Source organism: Doryrhamphus excisus, chromosome 5 (genome assembly GCF_030265055.1).
Source record: "Doryrhamphus excisus isolate RoL2022-K1 chromosome 5, RoL_Dexc_1.0, whole genome shotgun sequence".
Classification (NCBI taxonomy): domain Eukaryota; kingdom Metazoa; phylum Chordata; class Actinopteri; order Syngnathiformes; family Syngnathidae; genus Doryrhamphus; species Doryrhamphus excisus.
The window spans coordinates 26,730,600-26,755,478 of NC_080470.1; the positions used below are offsets into that span (position 1 = coordinate 26,730,600).

The 24,879-nt window shown below is 46.6% G+C and overlaps 1 protein-coding gene and 3 non-coding genes across 4 annotated transcripts; 3 read left to right on the plus strand and 1 right to left on the minus strand.

Moving 5' to 3' along the window:
* Window positions 1-431: 431 nt before the first annotated feature.
* LOC131129489 (uncharacterized) lies at window positions 432-24,460 on the plus strand. Its single transcript, XM_058073107.1, has 4 exons — window positions 432-619; window positions 1,740-1,988; window positions 20,315-21,608; window positions 24,435-24,460. Exons 3-4 carry the CDS (start codon window positions 20,525-20,527, stop codon window positions 24,458-24,460), a joined length of 1,110 nt encoding a protein of 369 aa, XP_057929090.1. The 5' UTR covers window positions 432-619; window positions 1,740-1,988; window positions 20,315-20,524.
* trnaf-gaa (transfer RNA phenylalanine (anticodon GAA)) lies at window positions 7,737-7,809 on the plus strand. Its single transcript has one exon. It is a non-coding gene; the product is annotated as a tRNA-Phe (tRNA).
* trnay-gua (transfer RNA tyrosine (anticodon GUA)) lies at window positions 19,156-19,242 on the plus strand. Its single transcript is given in 2 exon segments — window positions 19,156-19,192; window positions 19,207-19,242. It is a non-coding gene; the product is annotated as a tRNA-Tyr (tRNA).
* trnav-aac (transfer RNA valine (anticodon AAC)) lies at window positions 22,379-22,451 on the minus strand. The gene has a single exon. It is a non-coding gene; the product is annotated as a tRNA-Val (tRNA).
* Window positions 24,461-24,879: the final 419 nt, after the last annotated feature.

Genomic DNA, 24,879 nt, shown 5'->3' on the forward strand with positions numbered 1-24,879 from the left:
AGTGGAGCCCCCAAGTTCAACACTTTTATTTTTCATTTTACAGTCCAAAGTATGTCAAACGGGTGAGATCGACTGTTGCATCATGCCTCATTCACTGTCTGTTAACAACTCTTCCTTGTGGTTTGGTTGGTTTGGTCATATTTGTCATTAGTTATGCAGAAATACCTAAATGGCAGAAGAACTGTGTTACAAAGCGCCACAATTACATTGTAAATGTCTAACCCGCTCCACTCACCGTATTCCTGGATACGCATGCGTCAAATGCTTGACATACCTAACAAATACCAAGCCAATAAATCGAAGTTTTCATATACTGTGTGCTTTAGGTATCTCATAGTAACTGATAAAACAGACAAAAAGTATAATATCTACGTTAATCTGAAGTCCTGTGGCGAAAAAAGCCCGCAGCGTCACATATTTTCGGTTTTAAGTGAGCGTGCGCGCTCCCGCGAGGTGGATGCATATTCCGGCAGGCATGCAAAACTCGGCACAACACCGGAAGCAGCAGGCAACCATCTGTCTTTCTCTGACGAAGTCAGGCCGCCCCTTACCACGGTTTGGGGCTGAAAATAGTGACAGTTAACACCGCCACGACCGTGGAGAAGTGCCGAAGTAAACGGTTTGTCTTGCATCAGCATCGTTTTCATTGGCGCCAATTTAATTCGGTATCGAGTCGGCGTTCCAACACCCTGACGGAAAACACTGGAGTTGCCATGTAACTCAGACGCCGCACAAGCAATGCTACAAGGTCAGTATCAAAGTTTTAAGTCACGTTGGCGCACGAATAGTGGCGTTTCGCTCCGACAATAGGACAATATACAGTATATAAACGATGTCGAAGTTGACGAGCTGGAGCCGAGGTCGCCATTTTGTGGACATAATTGGCGCGCAGATTGCTCGAAATGACGGAAGCAATTGTTTCAACCGGTTCATTTGCAATCCATAACATAATGTGAACGACTTTGGCCCAAATTGACAACGATTTTTTAAAAGTATGTTTCGCTACCCTCGTCATAGTCAATGACAACCGAAGCTAAAAGTGGTTTATTTGGAAATATTTCGTTTGACGTGAAAATCCCTTGATGTCGTCGTTATGTCGCGTGCATGGCGTGTTAAGTTTGTGTCGGAACTTGTTGCCGTCAGAGGCGAGGCATCTGTTAGGTGAGTGTAAGCCGCTGATTTTATCTTTGAGCATCATTGTGACAACGGAAGAGAAAGCACACTCATAATTAATTAATCATATTTTTTCATGGCGCCTAAAAAACTTACTTCTGTAGACCGCATCATTACAATAACCAAGCTCCGAACCTGGGGAGACAGAGCCTTCTCCATCGCTGCCCCCACCCTCTGGAACTCTTTGCCCCATTCACTCCGTGCTTGCCCTGACCTTCCCACCTTCAAAAAACAACTCAAAACCCACCTCTTTAAATCAGTTTTTAATGTCTAACTTTTTTATATCTGACTGCTGTGCCCCGCCCCGCTTTTACTCATGTTTTAACTGTGTATTAACCAATGAATGTTGTATTTTGGTGTGTCTTCTATTCTGTATACTTTATTCAACTCCATTCTTCTGTAAAGTGTCTTTGAGTATTTTCAAAAGCGCTATACAAATAAAATGTATTATTATTATTATTATTATTATTATTATTATAAGTATTCAATGCAGGAATGAATTTTATAAAACTGAGTATTTCATTACAGCAAAGGAATAGCAGCTAATCTTACAACTTCTGTTACAGATGAAAAGCCGCTTGTCGCTTAACAGCCCGTGGGATCCCTCTGCATCCATCTCAACATGAGCTCCAAATGGGAGCGTCATCTGATGCCATAGGTTCTCCAGTGGACAGTTTCACCTATTGCACGCACAAGACGGCATTTTCTGGAGCTTCAACCTTTTGCGTCCATCAGCAGTCTGTCGGCCCCCGGGGAAGGACTCATGTAATCGTGTTGGCAGACCATCAACAACATGGTGTCGGCGTTCTTCACAGGTAGGAAGACTTGTTCAAGTAAATGACATGATGGCCTTCATACATGTAGCACAATAACACAGGATAAATGAATAGATGACAAAAGATATGCACTTCATACACTAGTGCCATGACTAATGCTTTGGCTGTAAAGGTTGCTCTGGCTGTTACAGTACAATGTTAGCCGGCCAAATTCACAAGTAAAGGTGCAGTAATTTTAAGTGACCGCTAGATGGCGGAATTTCCCAGGCAAAGTCGCAGTGATTTTAAGAGACCACTAGATGGCGGAAATTCCCAAGTATAGTTGCAGTAATTTTAAGTGACCACCAGATAGCGGAAATTCCCAGGTTAAGTTGCAGTAATTTTAAGTGACCACTAAATGGGGGAATTTCCCCGGCAAAGTTGCAGTAATTTTAGGTGACCACTAGATAGCAGAAATTCCCAAGTTAAGTTGCAGTAATTTTAAGTGACCACTAGATGGCGGAATTTCCTAAGTAGAGGAGCAGTAAGTTAAAGTGGCCACCAGATGGAGGCATAGGGTTAGGGTTAGCCTACCAATATGGTTAACCTTACAGGGTTAGGGCTAGAGGGTTAGTGCTAGAGGGTTAGGTTTAAGGCTAGGGCTAGGGTTAGGGCTACAGGGTTAGCTTTAGGGTTACGTCAGGCTAGGGCTAAGGGTTAGGGCTAAGGGTTAGGGCTAAGGGTTAGGGCTAAGGGTTAGGGCTAAGGGCTATGGCTAAGGGCTAGGGTTAGGGCTAAGGGCTAAGGGCTAAGGGGGGGTTAGGGCTAGGGCTGGGGCTGGGAGTTGGGTTTGTTAGGGGTTAGGGGCGAGGGTTAGGGCTAGGGCTAGGGCTAGGGTTAGGGCTAGGGCTAGGGTTAGGGCTATGGCTAAGGGCTAGGGTTAGGGCTAAGGGCTAAGGGCTAAGGGCTAGGGCTTAGGGCTTAGGGCTGGGGTTAGGGCTAGGGGTTAGGGCTAGGGCTTAGGGCTAGAGGGTTAGGGCTAGAGGGCTAGGGCTGGGGGGGGTTAGGGCTAGGGCTGGGGCTGGGAGTTGGGTTGGTTAGGGGTTAGGGGCGAGGGTTAGGGCTAGGGTTAGGGCTAGGCTTAGGGCTAGGGTTAGGGCTAGGCTTAGGGCTAGGGTTAGGGCTAGGGTTTAGGGTTGGGGCTGGGGCTAAGGTTTAGGGTTGGGGCTGGGGCTGGGTTAGGGTTAGGGTAGAGGGTTAGGGTTAGGGCTAGGGTAAGTGTTAGGGTTAGGGCTAGGGTTAGGGTTAGGGCTAGGGTTAGGGCTAGGGTTAGGGCTAGTTAGGGTTAGGGCTAGTTAGGGTTAGGGCTAGGGCTAGGGTTAGGGTTAGGGTTAGGGTTAGGGTTAGGGCTAGGGTTAGGGCTAGGGTTAGGGTTAGGGTTAGGGTTAGGGCTAGGGCTAGGGTTAGGGCTAGGGTTAGGGTTAGGGCTAGGGTTAGGGCTAGGGCTAGGGTTAGGGTAAGGGTAAGGGTTAGGGCTAGGGTTAGGGTTAGGGCTAGGGCTAGGGCTAGGAATAGGGCTAGGGTTAGGGCTAGGGCTAGGGCTAGGGTTAGGGTTAGGGTAAGGGTTAGGCGTGTAGGGCTGAGCCCCCCTGCCCCCTCTATTCGGGGGGGCAGTAGAGAATGCTCTGGCCCCCCTCCAGTTGGGACCTCCCCCCTATCGGGACTGGGAGATGGCCCTTTGCGGTCGTGTGTCCCTCCTGCGGGCACGGGCACGACGCCTCCTGTGCTGTACTAGTGTCCAACCCCCCTCCCTTGGGTCCATGTTGGTAAACTGGGTATGAATTTGTATATATTTTTTTATTATTTTTTATGTTTTGTGATTTTTTTCTTGGTTTTTAGATGTTTTTTTTATTTTTTTAATTTTAAAGAATGTAAAAATAAACAAGTAAACAAACACACAAACAAACAAGTAAACAAACAAGTAAAGTTCTTAAACAAAAGAAGACCTTAACAGGCTTGGTGGGTGTGTCCTTGCGACGTTTCGGCCGCTATGGGCCTTCTTCAGGCAAACACACCACAAATCAATTCACCCAACTAATGCAGCTGGTGTTGATCCAACAAAAGCAAAGTACAAAGTGAGGCACTTCCAACTTGCGCTCAAACTTTAAGTTGTCTAAATCAAACTTGAAAGTTTAACTTGCATTTTAACTCATCCATCCTCTTTTCCTTCCTTCCCTTTCCCCATGAATCGAACCTTATGTATTGTTGTATACCCCTTCATGTATTTATATATTTATATGTTTTTAGATATTAATTAATTTATTTATATATTTATATGTTTATTTATTTATTGGGGTTAAGGTTAGGGTTAGGATTGGGGTTAGGGTTAGGGCTCGGGGTAGGGTTGAGGCTAGGGCTAGGGTTAGGGTTAGGGTTGGGGGTAGGGTTAGGGCTAGGGTTAAGGGCTAGGGTTAGGGTTAGGGTTAGGGCCAGGGCCAGGGCCAGGGTTAGGGCTAGGGTTAGGGTTAGGGTTAGGGTTAGGGTTAGGGTTAGGGTTAGGGTTAGGGCTAGGGTTAGGGTTAGGGTTAGGGTTAGGGGTTGGGGTTGGGGCTAGGGCCCACATTCCTCCTCCCGTTCATCCACCTTCCCACCCTTTCTTCCTTTTAAGCTTTGTTTAGTCCCCCCGGCATTTTAGTCCCCAGATTCTGAATCCAATTCCTTTCTGCCCTTTTTCTATCCCTGTCTTCCCATCCCAACTTACTTTGCAATTCCGCAACTCGGATTTCCCTTAACCCATGTCGTCCAAAATGGCGAACCAATGGCTTATCCATTGCTTTTTTGTTTTTAATATTATATCTATGTTGCCACATTCTGGTTCTGATAGAATTTTTGGTCTCGCCGACATATTGTTTTTTACATCTCGCGCAAAATAATACATATACACAATTGGATGTACCCAAAGTGAAATTTTGTTTGATTTTAAATACTCTGTTGTTCGTGCTATTAGTTATGAATTTCAATTTACAAAAATATTCCGGTGTGGGTTCCTTGCTCTCTCTCCGGAATGGCTTTAGTCTTGCGTTGACCAACATATCTCTGAGGCTTTTGTGTTTTCTGTAGGCTCTGATGGGGGTACATTTTGACCAGGCATCCATGTTCCCAATTTTCTCTTTGTAGTTTTTCTTTATTATTGAGGTGATTACCCTACTTGCCGTGGAAAAATAGGTAATTATCGGGATGCCTCTTGTATCATCCTTTCTTGTCCTGTCCCTGAAAGTCTTCAGACAATGTTGCAACATTGGCCTTCTATACCCCCGTTGTCTTAATGTCTTAAATAGAATCCTTACTGCTTCCCAAAAATCTTCCTCCTGTGTACAAATACGGTCAAATCGTAACAGTTGGGATTTAACTATGCCTCTAAAGGTATGGGTTAGGGTTAGGGCTAGGGTTAGGGTTAGGGTTAGGGTTAGGGTTAGGGTTAGGGTTAGGGTTAGGGTTAGGGTTAGGGTTAGGGTTAGGGTTAAGGTTAGGGTTAGGGCTAGGGTTAGGGTTAGGGTTAGGGTTTAGGGTTAGGGCTAGGGCTAGGGCTAGGGCAAGGGCTAGGGCTAGGGTTAGGGCTGGGGCTGGGGCTGGGGTTGGGGTTAGGGCTAGGGCTAGGGCTAGGGCTAGGGCTAGGGTTAGGGTTAGGGTTTAGGGTTAGGGTAATTCCAAATGTGCCTGGCGCAGCTTTGCATCCCGTTCTTTCTGCAACAGTTTCATGGGGCTGAGAAGCACTGCTGAAGAGTTAGAGCAAAACTGAGAAAAAGTGTTTCACTCGCTGTGATAATGTATTTCAAGCAACCTATAGGCTTTGTGGTAAAAAAAGCTTCTCCATATAGGCACATGTGTGCCACGTCCAAAAAAGCACTCCACTCGCTCAGAGAAGAGCGTTTTGGCACTTATGGAACACATTTAGTGTGATGTGCTTTATGGCACATTTGTGCCACGTCCAAAAAGGCACTCCACTCGCTCAGAAAAGAAGGGTTAGGGTTAGGGTTAGGGTTTTGGCACTTATGGAACACATTTAGTGTGATGTGCTAGGGTTAGGGTTAGGGCTAGGGCTAGGGTTTAGGGTTAGGGTAAGGGTTAGGGTTAGGGTTAGGGTTAGGGCTAGGGCTAGGGCTAGGGCTAGGGCTAGGGCTAGGGTTAGGGTTAGGGTTAGGGCTAGGGTTAGGGTTAGGCATGTAGGGCTGAGCCCCCCTGCCCCCTCTATTCGGGGGGGCAGTAGAGAATGCTCTGGCCCCCCTCCAGTTAGGACCTCCCCCCTGTCGGGACTGGGAGATGGCCCTTTGCGGTCGTGTGTCCCTCCTGCGGGCACGGGCACGACGCCTCCCGTACTGTACTAGTGTCCAACCCCCCTCCCTTGGGTCCATGTTGGTACACTGGGTATGAATTTGTATATATTTTTTTTATTATTTTTTATGTTTTGTGATTTTTTTCTTGGTTTTTAGATGATTTTTTTATTTTTTTTATTTTTTTTATTTTAAAGAATGTAAAAATAAACAAGTAAACAAACACACAAACAAACAAGTAAACAAACAAACAAGTAAAGTTCTTAAACAAAAGAAGACCTTAACAGGCTTGGTGGGTGTGTCCTTGCGACGTTTCGGCCACTATGGGCCTTCTTCAGGCAAACACACCACAAATCAATTCACCCAACAAATGCAGCTGGTGTTGATCCAACAAAAGCAAAGTACAAAGTGAGGCACTTCCAACTTGCGCTCAAACTTTAAGTTGTCTAAATCAAACTTGAAAGTTTAACTTGTATTTTAACTGTACAATCTGACAGTCCTTTGCTGCCACATCATTCCAGTCGAGGATAATGGACATGACCAGGAAAATGCCAGCTGTGGGATTTCAAGCAGTGCCTTCTGAGAGAAAAGATCTGGCGCTTGAGACCAATCATCCACACAACCTAAAACGGTGCCCTGATCAGGAAAAAACTGTGACCTTGTGAGGTTTGCTGACAACGGAGGACACTCAAAAGGAGCCGGAAAAAGCAACACACTCCTCAGCCTCCCTGGGAAAGTCTATTCCAGGGTGCTGGAGAGAATGGTACAACTGTTGGTCGAACCTCTGCTACAAGAGGTCCAATGTGGTTTTCGTCCTGGTCGCGGAACACTAGACCAGCTCTGTGACAAGTTGTTGTGGCCGAGTGGTTAAGGCGATGAACTAATCCATTGGGGTTTCCTCGCGCATCAAATCCTGCCGACAACGTACAGTTTTGGGGGCACTCTTGGTGTCAAGACATCACTGATGGTGGCGATCCATGGGAAGTCATCAGACCAAAATCGTGTCACAGGATTCATAGGAATTCATGTGAGAGTGCCCCCAATTCTGCCGACAACGTGCAGTTTTGGGGGCACTTGTGGTGTCGGGACGTCTGTGATAATGGAGATCCAGGTGAAATTGCCTGGATCTTCATGGTTGCTGACTGAATTGGCAGTTTCCCTTGCATTTCAACTGAAAAACAACGGTATAATCGGCGAAGTTCTTTGCAAGTTGTTGTGGCCGAGTGGTTAAGGCGGTGGACTAGAAATCCATTGGGGTTTCCCCGCGCAGGTTCAAATCCTGCCGACAGCGTACAGTTTTGGGGCACTCGTGGTGCCAAGACTTCACTGACGGTGGCGATCCATGGCAAATCCTCAGACCAAAAACATGTCAGCGGATCCATGAAATCCTTTTCAGTCATGGTGTAAGGACGCCTGTTACAATAGAGATCTAGGTGAAATTGCCTGCACTGGAAAAAGCAGTGCGACCACCTTCACAGCTGAAATAGCTCAGTTGGAAGAGCGTTAGACTGAAGATCTAAAGGTCCCTGGTTCAATCCCGGGTTTCAGCACAGTCCCTCTTTACGTCCTGACTTGGCAAATAGTTTGAAGGCCTTTGCTGAAAGGACCTTCTCACATGAACTCTGACTCTCTTGAGCACTGACTTCTTATGAAGGGGTCAGCCGTGTTGTACAATCTGACAGTCCTTTGCTGCCACATCATTCCAGTCGAGGATAATGGACATGACCAGGAAAATGCCAGCTGTGGGATTTCAAGCAGTGCCTTCTGAGAGAAAAGATCTGGCGCTTGAGACCAATCATCCACACAACCTAAAACGGTGTCCTGATCAGGAAAAAACTGTGACCTTGTGAGGTTTGCTGACAACGGAGGACACTCAAAAGGAGCCGGAAAAAGCAACACACTCCTCAGCCTCCCTGGGAAAGTCTATTCCAGGGTGCTGGAGAGAAGGGTACAACTGTTGGTCGAACCTCTGCTACAAGAGGTCCAATGTGGTTTTCGTCTTGGTCGCGGAACACTAGACCAGCTCTGTGACAAGTTGTTGTGGCCGAGTGGTTAAGGCGATGAACTAATCCACTGGGGTTTCCTCGCGCATCAAATCCTGCCGACAACGTACAGTTTTGGGGGCACTCTTGGTGTCAAGACATCACTGATGGTGGCGATCCATGAGAAGTCATCAGACCAAAATCGTGTCACAGGATTCATGGGAATTCATGAGAGAGTGCCCCCAATTCTGCCGACAACGTGCAGTTTTGGGGGCACTTGTGGTGTCAGGACGTCTGTGACAATGGAGATCCAGGTGAAATTGCCTGGATCTTCATGGTTGCTGACTGAATTGGCAGTTTCCCTTGCATTTCAACTGAAAAACAACGGTATAATCGGCGAAGTTCTTTGCAAGTTGTTGTGGCCGAGTGGTTAAGGCGATGGACTAGAAATCCATTGGGGTTTCCCCGCGCATCAAATCCTGCCGACAACGTACAGTTTTGGGGGCACTCATGGTGCCAAGACTTCACTGACGGTGGCGATCCATGGCAAATCCTCAGACCAAAAACATGTCAGGGAATCCATGAAATCCTTTTCAGTCATGGTGTAAGGACGCCTGTTACAATAGAGATCTAGGTGAAATTGCCTGCACTGGAAAAAGCAGAGAACCACCTTCGCAGCTGAAATAGCTCAGTTGGGAGAGCGTTAGACTGAAGATCTAAAGGTCGAGGACAATGGACATGACCAGGAAAATGCCAGCTGTGGGATTTCAAGCAGTGCCTTCTGAGAGAAAAGAGTCTTAATCTGGCGCTTAAGATCAATCATCCACACAACCTAAAACGGTGCCCTGATCAGGAAAAAACTGTGACCTTGTGAGGTTGAAGGAAAAAAACATGTCAGGGAATCCATGAAAATTGCCTCCATTGGGGTTTTCCCGCGCATCAAATCCTGCCGACAACGTACAGTTTTGGAGGCACTCTTGGTGTCAAGACATCACTGATGGTGGCAATCCATGGGAAGTCATCAGACCAAAATCGTGTCAGGGGATTCATGGGAATTCATGTGAGATCCCCCAAAACCGTGAGCTGCAATACCACTCACGAGTTGACAAGTCTCATGGTTGCTCATAAAATTGGCAAACATTTTCCATTGCATTTCGACTGATATACAACAGCATAATCTGTGAGGTTCTGCGTTTGTGACAATTTGTTGTGGCCGAGTGGTTAAGGCGATGGATTAGAAATCCATTGGGGTTTCCTGGCACATCAAATCCTGCCGACAACGTACAGTTTTGGGGGCACTCGTGGTGTCAAGACACCTGAACAAATAGGTCAGCCAGAAGGACCACGATGGACCATCCTAAATCCCACTAAGTCGTGAGCTGGAAGGACCACAGTGGGTCATCCTGAATATCACTAAATTGGCAAGCAGTTGTCCTTGCAATTTAACCACTGGTCTTTTGGGGCAGTCATGGTGTCAGGACGCCTGTGACCACGATGGATCATCCGAAATCCCACTAAGTAGTTGTGAGCCCGAAGGGCCACAATGGGTCTTCCTAAATAAAGCTAACACAGGTTCAAACTAACCGGTTCAAATTCTGCTGACAACGTGCAGTTTTGGGGGCACTTGTGGTGTCAAGACGTCTGTGACAATGGAGATCCAGGTGAAATTGCCTGGATCTTCATGGTTGCTGACTGAATTGGCAGTTTCCCTTGCATTTCAACTGAAAAGCAACGCTATAATCGGCGAGGTTCTTTGCAAGTTGTTGTGGCCGAGTGGTTAAGGCGATGGACTAGAAATCCATTGGGGTTTGGGGTTGTCAACGTACAAGGAGCCGGACAAAGCAACACACTCCTCAGCCTCCCTGGGAAAGTCTATTCCAGGGTGCTGGAGAGAAGGGTACAACTGTTGGTCGAACCTCTGATACAAGAGGTTCAATGTCCATGGCAAATCCTCAGACCAAAAACATGTCAGGGAATCCATGAAATCCTTTTCAGTCATGGTGTAAGGATGCCTGTTACAATAGCGATCTAGGTGAAATTGCCTGCACTGGAAAAAGCAGAGAACCACCTTTGCAGCTGAAATAGCTCAGTTGGGAGAGCGTAAGACTGACGATCTAAAGGTCCCTGGTTCAATCCCGATTTTGAGCCTTTGCTGAAAGAAATTTAACTTTACATCCAGCCAATGCCAGAGGAAATTAAAAGCCAAACCATCGACTGCAAGGGCACAAGTTGAGTCCACCGAGATACCAAGGTGACCCCAAAGGTAGCTCAGGTGTTTCTTTCACAGCTGTTTTTTAAACCTCGCACAGGAATCACTGAAACACAGTGAATCGTGAATCGTGGTGGAGGGGTTTGAGTGCCCGGGTGATTCGAGGGGCTATGTTTTCTGGGGCTATATGCCTCTGGTCGGGTCTTCCAAGGCAAACAGGTCCGAGGTGACAGGACAGACCAAGAGGGATTCAGAAGACCCTTATGATGACAACAAAGAGGAGGAACTGCACCTCGCCCCGTTGTGGGATACCAGGGCCTGTTCTGAATTCCGCTTTGGCCAATTGACACCACAAATGCTCAGAAGCAGTCCTCGTTAGTATAATGGACAGTATCTCCGCTTGTCACGTGGAAGACCGGGTTTTGATTCCCCAACGGGTAGTTGTTCTTTTGTATGTCACGTTGAACCTTGAGCAGGGTTGCGGTTGCAACAACCAGTCCGGGAAAACAAACCCCCCTCGAACAAGACGTCTTTTAATCATTTTCTTGAAGTGTTCAGCTGAGTTGTACAATCTGACAGTCCTTTGCTGCCAAATCATTCCAGTTGTGGATAATGGACCTGACCAGTAAAATGCCAGCTGTGGGATTTCAACCAGTGCCTACTGAGAGAAAGGAGCCTTAAGCTGGTGTAGGCCCTTTCCCTTAAATGTGAAACTAACCTCTTTTGTCCCCCTACTGTGCTCAAGTACAGTATGCAAGAAGATTTCTGCTACCTCATCCTAAGCACCGAGAAGGCCAAGGAGATGACCTGCACACAAGGAATAACTTGTTTAAGTAAACCTTTTCGACCTAGCTGACCCATCAAGAAGTCAATCTTTGTTTGCTAAATTCTCCCAGTCACCATGAGGATGTGCTGGTTTAGTGCATATGCATAGTTCCCATCGTGTAACGATGCATGGTGTGTTTGAGGGGGTGTAGCTCAGTGGTAGAGCATTTGACTGCAGATCAGGAGGTCCTGGTTCATATCCCGATGCCCCATGATGCACTGCCTTGGTTTTAGGATTATTTTATTTATTATTTACTATTTAAGAATAGTCTAAAAGTACATGGATGCGTGGCTCAAACACCCTTGAGAATTGCAACAACTTGTGGTAATGTGTCTCGAATCGGAGTAATATAACTCGATTGTTTCCGTTTTTGCATGGTTCCTTTGGTCAATCCAACTCAAGTGAGGTTGGTTTTGGTTTGTTTCTATAAAGGTATGGGAAGGTTACTGTTGTAACCCTAGATTGTATCCATTTTGGCTCCATTTTGCATGGGAGTTTATTGTTCAGTTGCATAAATATTGAAGTCAAAAGTCGATATTCCTTCTGATTATGACTTGCTAACTGCAGGCTGTATCTATGGCAATTTCGGGACCGGGGCTTCTTCATCTCTGTCCATGGCAAGGTCAAGTACAGTATGTCAGAAGTTTTTGCCTTGTGAGTTCCCCTCATTCATCAAGGGCCTGTATAGCGCAGTTGGAGCATCAGCTTTTTATTCGCAGGGTCCAGGGTTCAAGACCTGTTCAAGTGACCCCTTCCCTTAAATGTCAAACCAACCTCTTTTGTCCTCCTACTGTGGTCAAGTACAGTGGGTGCAATGAATAACGCATCTGACTACGGATCAGAAGATTCCAGGTTCAACCCCTGGGACTCGCCAACCTTTCCAATTGACCTGAGTCTAAAATTAAAGTTTTGCCTGCAGACAAATTTGGAGCAGCTGAAATGGGCAAACTGCACCTCCGAGTCCGAGTTCATGGGTTTTGCCCGGAAAAGGACAGCTCTGCTCTTCATGAGGTGGTCGGGTGTGTTGCACCAGCCTGCAGACATCCTGTACACTACCATGTCACATTGCTCATTTATAACAGTAGGAATAGAAGTAATCCTTTTGTGCAGAGCTTCGACCATGTTCAGAGGAGGCAGGGGTGTTCTGTGCTTCCATTGTCGGGGCGGCTGTGGCCGTAAGGTGGTCGGTGCTTGCCGTGGCGGTAATCTTAGAACCCATTGGTGGATACCATTGGTAAGGGATGCCGTCAAGCTGAAGATCTTTTTGGCTCATAGGACTTCAACTGACAGGGGGGGGGGGTTGGGGAAGCCATGGAGAATGACTTCCGGACGGCTTCGAAGAGATTCTGGACCACCATCCGGCGTCTCGGGAAAGGAAAGCATTGCCCAGTGAAGTTCTATCAACTCTAATGTAATCTGACAGTGTGTACTTCAGGACCCTACAATGCACTTGTAGGTTCTGTAGTGTAATGGTTAGCACTCTGGACTCTGAATCCAGTGATCCAAGAACCTTCTTGCCCTGCAGCAATCGAGTGTTTGGACTGTGTCTTCCTTTAACAGTAAGTGTATGATGACTTATTTACTTACTCTCCAAATCAGTGGTGACTGTGGATCAAGATGAGTTCCTCAAATGACGTGAATGTCTGTGACAGCTGATGTCAAGGATCAGCTGATCAGAAGATACTTGGTTTGTGTGCAGGGCCACAAGTCTTTCCAGTTCCAGTTAAAAGCCAGGCTCCTCATGTAGTTTCCATAAAGTACCAAGGGATTGTCCTGTTGCCCTTTTTTGAGGGCAAAAATGAGGCATTTGCAAAGTGGACCTCAGACCTGGTCACCTGAACAGGGACTCGAATCCCGGACGCTCAGATCAAAAGTTTAATGTTCAGGTGACTGGCTCAACCTTTGTCTTGTCTGACCATGAACTCTTTTTGTCCAGAAGATATTTGGATTGTCCATGTGGGCAGTTTAAGACCTCAGTCGATCTTGGAGGTGACAATTTCAGGACCACGGTTTATTCATGTCTGCAAGGTCAAGTACAGTATGCTAGCAGATTTTGCCTTGTGAGTTCTCCTCTTTCATCAAGGGCCTGGATAGCTCAGTTGGTAGAGCATCAGACTTTTAATCTGAGGGTCCAGGGTTCAAGTCCATGTTCCCTTAAATGTCAAGCCAACCTGTTTTTTCCTCCTACTGTGGTCAAGTACAGCCAGCAGATTTCTGCTCCCTCGTCCTCAACAGTGAGAAGGCCAATGAGCTGACCGTGCACACAAGGAATAACTTGTTTAAGTAAACCTTTTTGACCATGCACCTTTGCCATCTTCCAGGACTGGTGCATCACACCCGAGCACCTCATGAAGACCAGAGGACAATCAGTCGTAACAATCAAGACGGGTTTGCTTTACCCTACTGGTTGTTGCAATCGTAACCCTGCTCAAGTTTCAACATGAAATTGTGACATACAAAACAGGAGCTTCCCGTCGGGAAATCACACAACTGTCTACAATTCTGAAAATTGTTGTGGTGTCGATTGGCCAAAGGGGAATTCAGAACAGGCTCGTGGCGCATGACCATTTTTGTGGTAGCTGACAACTTCAACCAGTGAAATCCATCCATTTTCTGTACCGCTTATCCTCATCAATGGACTGTATTCCACACCCGTTACCAGCATGGGGACATTCCAACCCAAGATGAGAACACATTGGGCCAGGTATAAAACAACATAGGACGTGGCACAGAAACAGCTTCCCCCTACCCCCACTTTTCGCCCAGACCACAAAAGCAGAACGCCACCTTTGCAGCTGAAATAGCTTACTTGGGAGAGTGTTAGACTGAAGTTTTAAAGGTGCTTGTTTCAAGCCCGAGTTTCAGCACAATTCCTGTCCATGTTGCGATTTTGCAAATAGTTTGAAAAGGCTCATTGGCTGGCTGAAAGGACATTAACTTCATTCTTCAAAAGGCCACCCATCCAGTCAATGTTGGAGGCGGTGACAAGCCAAATCATTGACTCCAAGCGCACAAGATGAGTCCACTGAAACATCAAGGTGAGCCCGAGGGTGGCTCAGGTGTTTGTTTCACAGCTAGCTTTTAAACCTTTAAAGCCACAATTGTGATTTCTTATTTTGTTGAAGAAAAGCCCATTATTCCCCAACAATTTTCCCTACAAAGGAGAAATATTTGTCAATTTGGACAATTGTCAATCTGCCCCCAATTTGGACACATTGTCGTGTTTCATTGTTTGGTAACTGCTTTGTGACTTCGCCAGTCCCCTTAAAAGCCCCTTCTTTCAGGTTTCCACAGTGTAGTGGTTATCACGTTTGCCTCAAACGCAAAGGGTCCCTATATCCAAACTGGGTGGAAACATGGCCTTTCAATTCCTTCTTTTACAAAAAAATCAAGGTGACAAAGAGCACAAGAGAACAAGGATATCTGCTTGATCTCTGAAGGTGTGTACACGAGCATCTGTCCCTAGTTTGGACACACAATCCATATTTCCCAGATGACTGATCGGGTGCATCACAGGCCTGCACGAAGGGGCTTTTAGGAAGGAGGTGGCCGCTGTGGTGTCGTTGCGTGCAAACAACATCCTCATCCTCGACACAGCGAAGACCAAGGAGGTGAATAATCGTCGGTTCTGTCCGCTTAGACTGGCATGATTTCACCAGTACTGTTGAAAGCCTGGCCACTCGTGTGGTTTCCTTCACGCAGTGGTTCACCTAACACTGACGACAGCCCTTCACCGACGCTGTGGATTAGTTGGTCAAAGTTCCTGTCTTGTAAACAGGATACCCTAGGTTCAAATCCCAGCAGTGCCTTGTCGGTGTTTCTGCGACTCCTTTGCTGTTTTTTTCTCTCCAACATGTCAAGTAAATGTTTTGAATCAGATGTCTTGTTCTGTTGAAGAAATACCCATCATTTCTGATGTCATATGTAGTATACATGTCATATGTACTACAATGCTCTCAAAGGCAAAACCATTGTGAATTTGGACATTTGTGGGGCTAAGAAAATAGACCACATTAGCAAGAGCAAAGAGGTTGGGGTTTAACATTTAAGGGAAGGGGCCCACAACTCACCGCCTGAACAGATCTTGAACCTTGGACCCTCAGATTAAAAGTCTAATGCTCTATGAACTGAGCCGGCTAATTAATTCATGGCTAAAGGCAAATGCACCCGATCAGTCATCCGGGAAATATGGATTGTGTGTCCAAACTGGGGACAGATGCTCGTGTGCACACCTTCAGAGATCAGGCACATATCCTTGTTCCCATTCGTCACCTTGATTTTTTTTTGTAAACTAATGAATTGAAAGGCCATATTTCCACCTATTCGACCGAGGCCAAAGACAAATCCGATCTATAGTCATTACCTGCCCAAAGTCAGTTCCCTGAACAGGTATGGAACCTGTGCCGCGGCAGTGAGAGCACTGACTCCCGACCACTAGACCACCAGGGACGGTATTCTGGCTGCACTCAGAAAGGTCCTGACAGTGTGTCCATCAAAAGAACCAAAATAGTTATGAGACCTTCTCTGCCTACAGTACAACAGCAGGGGAATTAGCTCAAATGGTAGATCTCGCTTTGCATGTGAACGGTAGTGGGATCGATACCTGCATTCTCCAAGGAATCCTTTGTTTTATAATAGAATAGATGTTGGGATCAGAAATGAGTCCAGGATCAGTCCCTCAGCATCCTCAGTCAGTGAGTAAATTACCAAGTCCCAATCACAATTTTGGCGTCATAAACAGCCACAGATATCAATCAAAACCCAGTCCCAATTACATTCTCCTGCCAAGCACCTTGTCTTATTGTGTAGGCAAGTGGTGCAATGGATAAAGCATCCGGCTACAGATTAGAAGATTCCAGGTTCAACTCCTGGCTCGCTCGGCAACCTCTCCAAAATAAAATGCAATTTTGCCTGCAAATGGGCAAACTGCACCTCCAAGTTCATGGATTTCGCCCGGAAAGGACAGCTCTGCTCTTCATGAGGTGCTCGGGTGTGTTGCACCAGCCTGAAGACGTCCTGTACACTACCATGTCACATTGCTTATTTATAACTGTAGGAAAGAAAAGTATTCCTTGTGTGCAGAGCTTCGACCATGTTCAGAGGGAAGCAGGGGTGTTCTGTGCCTCCATTGTCGAGGTGGCTGTGTCCGTAAGGTGGTCGGAGCTTGTCGTGGCGGTTATCCTAGAACCCATTGGTGGATACCATTGGTGAGGGATGCCGTCAAGCTGAAGGAGTTCTATTAGGCCTTTTTGGCTTATGGGACTTCAGCTGACAGGAACCGACAGTCCAAGCGGTCCGTGGCATTCGCTGAGGCAAAAACTCTGACATGGGAGGAGTTTGGAGAGGCCATGGAGAATGACTTCCGGACGGCTTCGAAGAGATTCTGGACCACCATTCGGCGTCTCGGGAAAGGAAAGCAGTGCACAGTGAAGTTCTATCAACTCTAATGTAGTCTGACAGTGTGTACTTCAGGACCCTAAAATGCGCTTGCAGGTTCCATGGTGTAATGGTTAGCACTCTGAATCCAGTGATCCAAGTTCAAGTCTTGGTGGAACCTACTTGCCCTGCAGCAATCGAGTGTTTGGACTGTGTCTTCCTTTAACAGTAAGTGTATGGTGACTTATTTACTTACTCTACAAATCAGTGGTAACCCTGGATCAGGATGAGTTCCCCAAATGACTTGAATGTCTGTGACAGCTGATGTCAAGGATCAGCTGGCAGCATGCGAGGAAGATACTTGTTTTGTGTACGGGGGTACACTAGTCTTTTTGTCCAGAAGATATTTGGCTTGTCCATGTAGGCAGTATAAGACCTCAGTCGATCTTGGAGGTGGCAATTTCGGGGCCGTACTATTTTTTTTTACCTTTCCCCGGGCGGTTGGCAGCCTTGATGGGGGTGTTTCACAGTTGACTGGGTTGTGCGCTGTTGGTTATGGGGCCCGGGGAGTTTTAGGCCTGGGCTTTTGTCACCGCCATGCTGTTTTCCTTGTGGTGGTGTACTGTTGGTAATGAGGGCTGGGGTGTTGTCGACATGGGCTTTTGTTGTTCCTTCACAGTCCGCATTCTCTGCACTTGTGGTCTAAATTTTGGGTAGAGGATAATGGGGTCCACTGCCCCCATTGATCTGCTCCTTGCAGTCTTGGTGACCAAGGTGTTTGTTGCCGCTCTGTTTTGACATGCTGTTTTCTCTACCTCTCCCTGGTCTTTCTGCAGCCTTGTCAAGGGTGTTTCACACGTGGGTGGGTGATCACCCACCTGTGGATGGGGTCCACTCTCTGGTGGGTTGTCACCATGAGCTTTTGTTGTTCCTGGAGCACATAAAGAAGAGTGGTCAATACGGGGGTTGAACCTTGGCGTTATTAGCACCACACTCTGACCAACTGAGCTAACCGACCACAGGTGGTGGTGTACTGATCGTTGCTCATGGTCGAAATTTGTGTTCCAGGACAATGGGGTCCACCTGCCCCCATTTGTCTTTTCCATGCAGTCACGGTGGCCGAGCGGTTAAGGCGTTGGACTCGAAATCCAATTTGGTCACTTATGAACTTTTTTTCCCCATTGGCAAACTATTATTGTGTCCGTGCCAGATACACAGGATTTCCTTTTCTACTAAAGGCACCATTGTCAAGTTTGCATGCTTTGCAGGCACTATGCTTGAGTTGTTAAATTACATGCCTAGGAAAGAGGGGCTCGTTGGTTCCAAGTCCAGTAGTCCTCTACTGGTATTTCCATGACTCTGGTTTTCATACTTTTTATCAGAGGTCATCTTAAGGTACAAAGACTGTTTTCTGGAGAAATGCAAGACCCCATGGTGCGATTGGTCTTCTTTGTACACTTTTCAGCAGCAGACATGTTAAAAAGCACCCCTGGTTTACTGCCCAGGAGCAGAAGCCTCAGACACTTTAGAATGGGGGTGACGCCACTTCAAGACGCAAGAAGCTGTCAGAAGTGTGACACTTGTGTTGGAGCCCTTGCATTCTTCCCAATTTGCAACCCTTTGTATCGGTGCCAAATGTACGGGATTCCCCCCTGCTGTATTCCCCACCCGTTACCAGCATGGGGACATTCCAACCCAAGATGAGAACACACTGGACCAGGAACACAGCAACACACGTGGCACAGACACAGTTTGACCCTGACCGCCCCGACTGAAAAAGCAGACCACCGCCTTTACAGCTGAAATAGCTCACTTGGGAAAGCGTTTGACTGACATTCAAAGGGTCCATGGTTCAAGCCCAGGTTTGAACACAATCCCTGTTTCTGTTGCGACTTTTCAAATAGTTTGAAAAGCCTCATTGGCTGGCTGAAAGGACCTTAATTTCATTCTTCAAAAGGCCACCCATTCAGACAATGTTAGAGAAGGTTACAAACCAAATCATTGACTCCAAGCGCACAAGTTGAGTTGAATCGTTTACCACTGATATGTGTTTGAACTCAAATCTACAAGTAAACTAGGAATCTTACTCTGACTCTTAGAGAAGACACTGTGCACTGTTGTGATTTTTTTGACGGACATGAATTAGGAACCAAATGGTCCTTCGACTTCGACCTGCAACACAATTCCACTGTGCCTATGCAGGCATTGGTGGATCAGTGGTAGAGTTCTCGCCTGCCATGCCACGACCTGGGTCCGATTCCCAGGCAATGCAACAGGGCTGTTATTATACCTTTCATTGGTGAAAAAAGTGCCAAGACCGTTTTCGGGACCAACACATGACCTCTGAATTCGATCAGAAAAGTCGATCATCTCTACCTGAGACTTGATTATCTCCAAAATTCTGTCAAAAGTGGCATTCTCAGCCACAGCGTGTTGGAGCCCGCAACCTCAATGAGACGCCGTGGAACACTCAGATGTACTCACTCGCCCCAAACCAACAAGCCCTTCGATAGCTCAGTTGGAAGAGTGGAGGACTGTAGTGGTTCAAGCTTGCATCCTTAGGTCGCTGGTTCAAGTCCGGCTCGAAGGACAAGCTGTTTGCTCTTGTCTGAAGGACCTCAGAGGAAGTGTGCTGGGCTCATAACCCAGAGGTCAATGGATCGAAACCATCTTCTGCCATCTGCATATCCTTATTCCCATTTGTCACCTTGCTTTTTTTGTAAAAGTAGTAATTGAACGGCCATGTCTCCACCCAGTTTCAAACTGGAGACCTTTTGCGTGTTATGTGATAACCACTACACTGTGGAAACCGGGGGGAAAGGGACTGCCGAAGTCACAAAGCAGTTGCCGAACAATGAAACAAGACAATGTGTCCAAAGTGGAGGCAGATTGACAATTGTCCAAATTGACAAAGATTTCTCCTTTGTTGGGAAAATTGTAGTTCATTTTACATGTTCCAGAAATAATGGGCTTTTCTTCAACACTCCAGCAAAGGAACCAAAATAGTTCTCTGCCAACGCTGCAACAGCAAGCGATCTAGCCCAAATGGTAGTGTGCTCGCTTCGCATGCGAGAAATCCTTTGATTTTTGTTGATGTTCTCTTGACTAATCAAATCAACAATATTTGTATAGCACTTTTCCTGCAAATACATGCAACACAAAGTGCTTTACAGAATTAAAAACAATTACCACAATTAAAAGAAAAAACACCCAAATACTAAGAATGTACTGTTATCACATTTATTTTTGCATTTTTCAAGACAAATCTTAGTTAATCACACACTCTCACGCTGCCCCCTTGTGGCCAAACTTGAGATAGCTTTCGTTTTTGCCCAAACATGTTCCAGCTACTCAGTCTGCACACAGCCACCACACAGTGCACATCAGTGACGGTTCATCTGCAGTTTTCAGCCTTGGGGTATCTTAGTCCGTAGGTTTTGAAGTTTTATATGTGTTTCTGCAAATATGAGTGTTTAATAAAACGTAAACTAGCATTTTGAGCTACAGTTGAATGTGAATGCTATGCTAGATTTGCACATGTGACTGTTAGCTAGGCTAAACGTTTTCATTTTGAGTTTTTTATACTTTCACTTTGCATTTTCTTTCATTTTTGATGAAGCCTGTACACATTGCTGATACACTGTTTTATTTGTGTATTACAGTTTTACAACTTGTTACAAGAGATTACTGCCTGCAAGCCAAGTAAAGCTCTAAGAACATACATGGCCACGGAGTATTTCTTTGGTTGTTTGCTATCTGTCTAGCCTTGGTAGACGTCACACCATCGTGAGGACAGAATAGTAAAAGGACTGTTACACAGCGGGCTAAAACACCATCTGCTGTTACTAAAGCACGTGTCCAGACGATACAAGATGGAGCAGCAAAACGAGTCGGACCAGCCGCAAAAGCTCTACGACACCAGGTCAGTCGCCTCAAAAACAAAGACTTCAAGGTCCAGCAGGTCCTCAACCAGCTCCGCAGCCACCAAAGCAAGGGCTAGTGCCGAAGCAGCCCTGGTGGAGGCGAAATATGCAGCCCGAGAAGCAGAAATGATGAAAGCAAAGGCTAAAATAGAGGCTGAAGCAGCACAACGCAAAGCAGAACTGGAGGCCAGTCTGTATGTGCTAAAGATCGAGAGAAGTGCCACGGCAGCCGCAGCTGAAGCAGCAGTCTATGAAGGCGCAGCAGCAGTGGAAGGCAGCTCTCTCGAAGACCTGGCACAGATCCCTCCAGAGGACACCGCTCAACACACCAGCGAGTATGTGAAGGCTCACTATGTGACACCCGACGCTCAGCAGCCAGCTCCGGTCCCACAGCAGCCACTCACCACATCCACGCCAGCACCACGAGCATCATTACCAGCACCACCATCTTCAGTCCAGTGGTATCCGCTCCCCGGCACCGTCACAAACCAGCCTACGACCTTTGTTAATGGTGAGGTTATGTTTGATTACAATCAAAATAGGTCCTCACATTGTCCTCCTGCTCCAGTGTCTCACACAGCTAGCCTCAGAGACTATCCTTGTGAACCAGCACAAATGACTGATCTTACTAAACATCTCGTTAGAAGAGAACTTGTGAGCTCTGGACTTTTGAAATTTGATGACTGTCCAGAAAACTACTGGGCCTGGAAAACCTCTTTCCAGGATGTGATTAGAGGGCTTAATTTAACAGCTAGAGAAGAGCTTGATTTACTGTTAAGGTGGCTCGGCCCCGAGTCTTCCACACAGGCTATGCGTATCAGGTCCGCACATGTTCACAACATTACAGCAGGAGTAGCTTTGGTGTGGGAGAGGTTAGATGATAACTATGGCTCACCAGAGGTCATTGAGAATGCTCTTTTGTCAAAACTAGAGAACTTCCCTAAAATCTCGAACAAAGATAATCAGCGTCTCAGAGAGTTAGGGGACATTCTTTTGGAGATTCAGGCAGCTAAGGCAGAGGGATATCTGCATGGTCTAGCTTATCTTGACACAGCTAGGGGTGTAAATCCTATTGTCGAGAAGCTTCCCTACGGTCTGCAAGAACGCTGGATATCACTCAGGTCTATGTACAAAGAAGAACACAGGGTTTCCTTTCCACCATTCACTTACTTTGTAAGTTTTATATCCAGGCAAGCAAAAACCCGAAACGATCCAAGTTTTGCGTTCTCATCGAACTGCGCTGTAACTCAGACAAAACATGAAAGATATGCAAAACAATATAACAATCCCAAAACAGTTTCAGTGAGAAAAACAGAGGTAACAGCAAAACCTACAAGTAACAGTGTTAAAGAAAAGAAAACAGATGAGCCAGCAGATCAATGCCCAATACATACCAAGCCACACCCCTTATCAAAATGTCGTGGGTTTAGGGTCAAACCGTTAGATGAGAGAAAAGCTTATCTAAAAGAAAACTCAATCTGTTTTCGCTGTTGCGCTACCACAAAACATGTAGCCAAAGACTGTAAAATAGCTGTGAAATGCAAAGAGTGTGGCAGCGACAGGCAGCAGTTTTATTGATACATCTGAAAGATATCTTTCCTGTTGAAAATTGTTCAACATGCAGAAAACATTTCATTCCAAATACACAAAAACAAATCTTCTGACCAAAGGCCTGGGCGCTCACTTCGTAGGGCATCAGACTCTGAGTATCAAGAGTTCAAGTCCCTTCAGAGATCAAGCACATGTCCTTGTTCCTATTTGTCACCTTGACTTTTTTTTGTAAAAGAAGGACTTGAAAGGCCATCTTTCCACCCAGTTTCGACCTGGGGACCTTTTGCGTGTTAGGCAAACGTGATAACCACTACACTATGGAAACCTGAAGGAAGGGGCTTTTAAGGGGACTGGTGAAGTCACAAAGCAGTTGCCAAACAATGAAACACGACGATGTGTCCAAAGTGGGGGCAGATTGACAATTGTCCAAATGGACAAAGATGTCTCCTTTGTAGGGAAAATTGTTCCAGAAATAATGGGCTTTTCTTCAACAAAACAAGACATCACAATCGCGGCTTGAAAGAAACACCTTAGCCACCCTCGGGGTCACTTTGATATCTCGATGGACTCAACTTGTGCCCTTGGAGTCAATGGTTTGTAAATAGGCTTGTAACCTCCTCTAACCTTGTCTGGATGGCTGGATGTCTGGCCTTTTGAAGAATGAAGTTAAGGTCCTTTCAGCCAGCCAATAAGCCTTTTCAAACTATTTGCCAAGTCACAAAATAAACAGGGATTGTTCTGAAAACCGGGCTTGAACCAGGGACCTTTAGAACTTCAGTCTAACGTTCTCCTAAGTGAGTATTTGTCAGGTTCAAACTCCTGTGACACTTGTGAAAACACTTAAATACAAAAATACAGAAGAGACAGACAACAATATTCAAAGTTTCTCGCAGCGAGGTGAGTGAAACCACATACCCAGTGACATGCCGCTCCACTCTGAATATGCAGTTCACACTCCTCTCCTTTTATTCTCTTTCGGGGGTCCCTACTACATGGTCGTGCAACTCTAAGGGGGGGGGGGGTGGAGAAGACAGTTGCACGAGCTGTATTTGTTTGTCTATGTGAGTGTGTGTATGTGAGAGCAATTACTTTTAATGTTTTATGAGTTCTTATCTTAACACATTCTTGCAGGATTAACATGAGCATCTGCAGAGTCGCTGTTGGTGCATCCAAGCACCTCCAGGACCTGGGGGTCGCTGAGGGTCTCTGATTAGGGTCACGGGAACATTCTTTCTTCAGCACATTCAAACACTTTCTATTGTCTAAGCAAATGGATAGATATAAGGGTGATAACTAACAAAATAATACCTGTATCTACATTTTATTCTAACACTCGCCCGATATGCGCTCCGCAGCGCCTTGTCATTCCAGCCGCTCTCTGTCGCTATCCAATCGACTCGACAACCGGCTGCGGGAGCGCAGCACACAGCAGAGGGCGGAGCCTCTCCGACCCACACGTCTGCTCCAAATCCCTCCTCCTGGGGCTCTTCCGGCACCACTCCTCCCTCCCTGCTCCAGCAGTGGCTGTGCCTGTACTGTGGGAGTCCTACACACAATTTCCCGCTGTCCAGTTCGCCCAGCACGCCAACGCTCTTCCTCCACCAGGGATATTCCCCAGCTGCTGGCACTGCCCGCTCCAACCACACCGGCTGCGTCATCCGCTTTGGTGGGCCGACTTCAGGTGGAAGGTACGATATCCTGGGCGGGGGAAGCTTCTCCTACCACAGCATTAATTGACTCTGGGGCGGACGAGAACTTCATTGATAGCGGACTCGTCAGTTCTCTCAACATTCCTACTGTTGAGCTTGTCCCCCACAAGAATGTCCGCTCGCTAGATGAACATCACCTGGCATGCATTACGCATCAGACGCGCAACATATCCTTGGTGCTGTCGGGTAACCACCACAAGGTCACAAATTTTTTTCTTATGCCCTCTCGCTCAGCTCTGTTAGTACTCGGCCTCCCCTGGCATCCCGTGTGTGTGTTGTGATTGTGATGTTTTGTCACTCAGCGCCACTTTGCAGTTTGTTGACATTTGCTGCCAGCCAATCAGGATGCGACACAGACGTCAGACAAGTAAAGAGACTCGCCTGCCACGCGGGCATGATTACCATTACCATTACCATCGATCAGGGATGGCAACTGAATTAAGAATCAATGCCAGAAACCTGCAACAGGATTTCAGATAATGTTTTGATGCAGACTGGTCATGATGCCTCTGAAGTTCACCAAAGCAGACCTGACTTAAGGTGACTACACTTCCAAAGTTCCCAGTGATGACTGAACCTCTCGCTTCTTGTCTTCCCAGAGAAACTCGGTCAGCTGTGGATTTGATCAAAAAGGCCAGGTTAAGCAGAAAAAGGCCTGCTCGCCGGAGACCGGGGTTCGATTCCCCGACGGGGAGTTCTTCTTTTGTATGTCACAATGTCAACAAACAAACCCTTCTCATTAGAACAAAACCTCTCTTAATCTTCTTCTCAAGGTGTTCAGGTGTCTTGTACAATCTGACAGTCTTTTGCTGCCAAATCATTCCAGTCGTGGATAATGGAGCTGACCAGGAAAATGCCAGCTGTGGGATTTCAACCAGTGCCTCCTGAGCGTAAGGAACCTTAATCTGGCGCTTTGGATCACTCATCCACCCAACCTAAAACGGTGCCCTGATCAGGAAAAAAAACTGTGACCTTGTGAGGTTCACTGACAACAGAGGACACTCAAAAGGAGCCGCACAAAGCTGGGTACTTGTACAGATGTCA

Excerpts from the sequence above, each read along its gene's own strand:
- LOC131129489 (XM_058073107.1), top strand. The coding sequence starts at position 20,525 with ATGGAGCAGCAAAACGAGTCGGACCAGCCGCAAAAGCTCTACGACACC. Across the intron at positions 21,609-24,434 it reads GGCAGAGGGATATCTGCATG|AGAAACTCGGTCAGCTGTGG; the intron begins GTCTAGCTTATC and ends TTGTCTTCCCAG.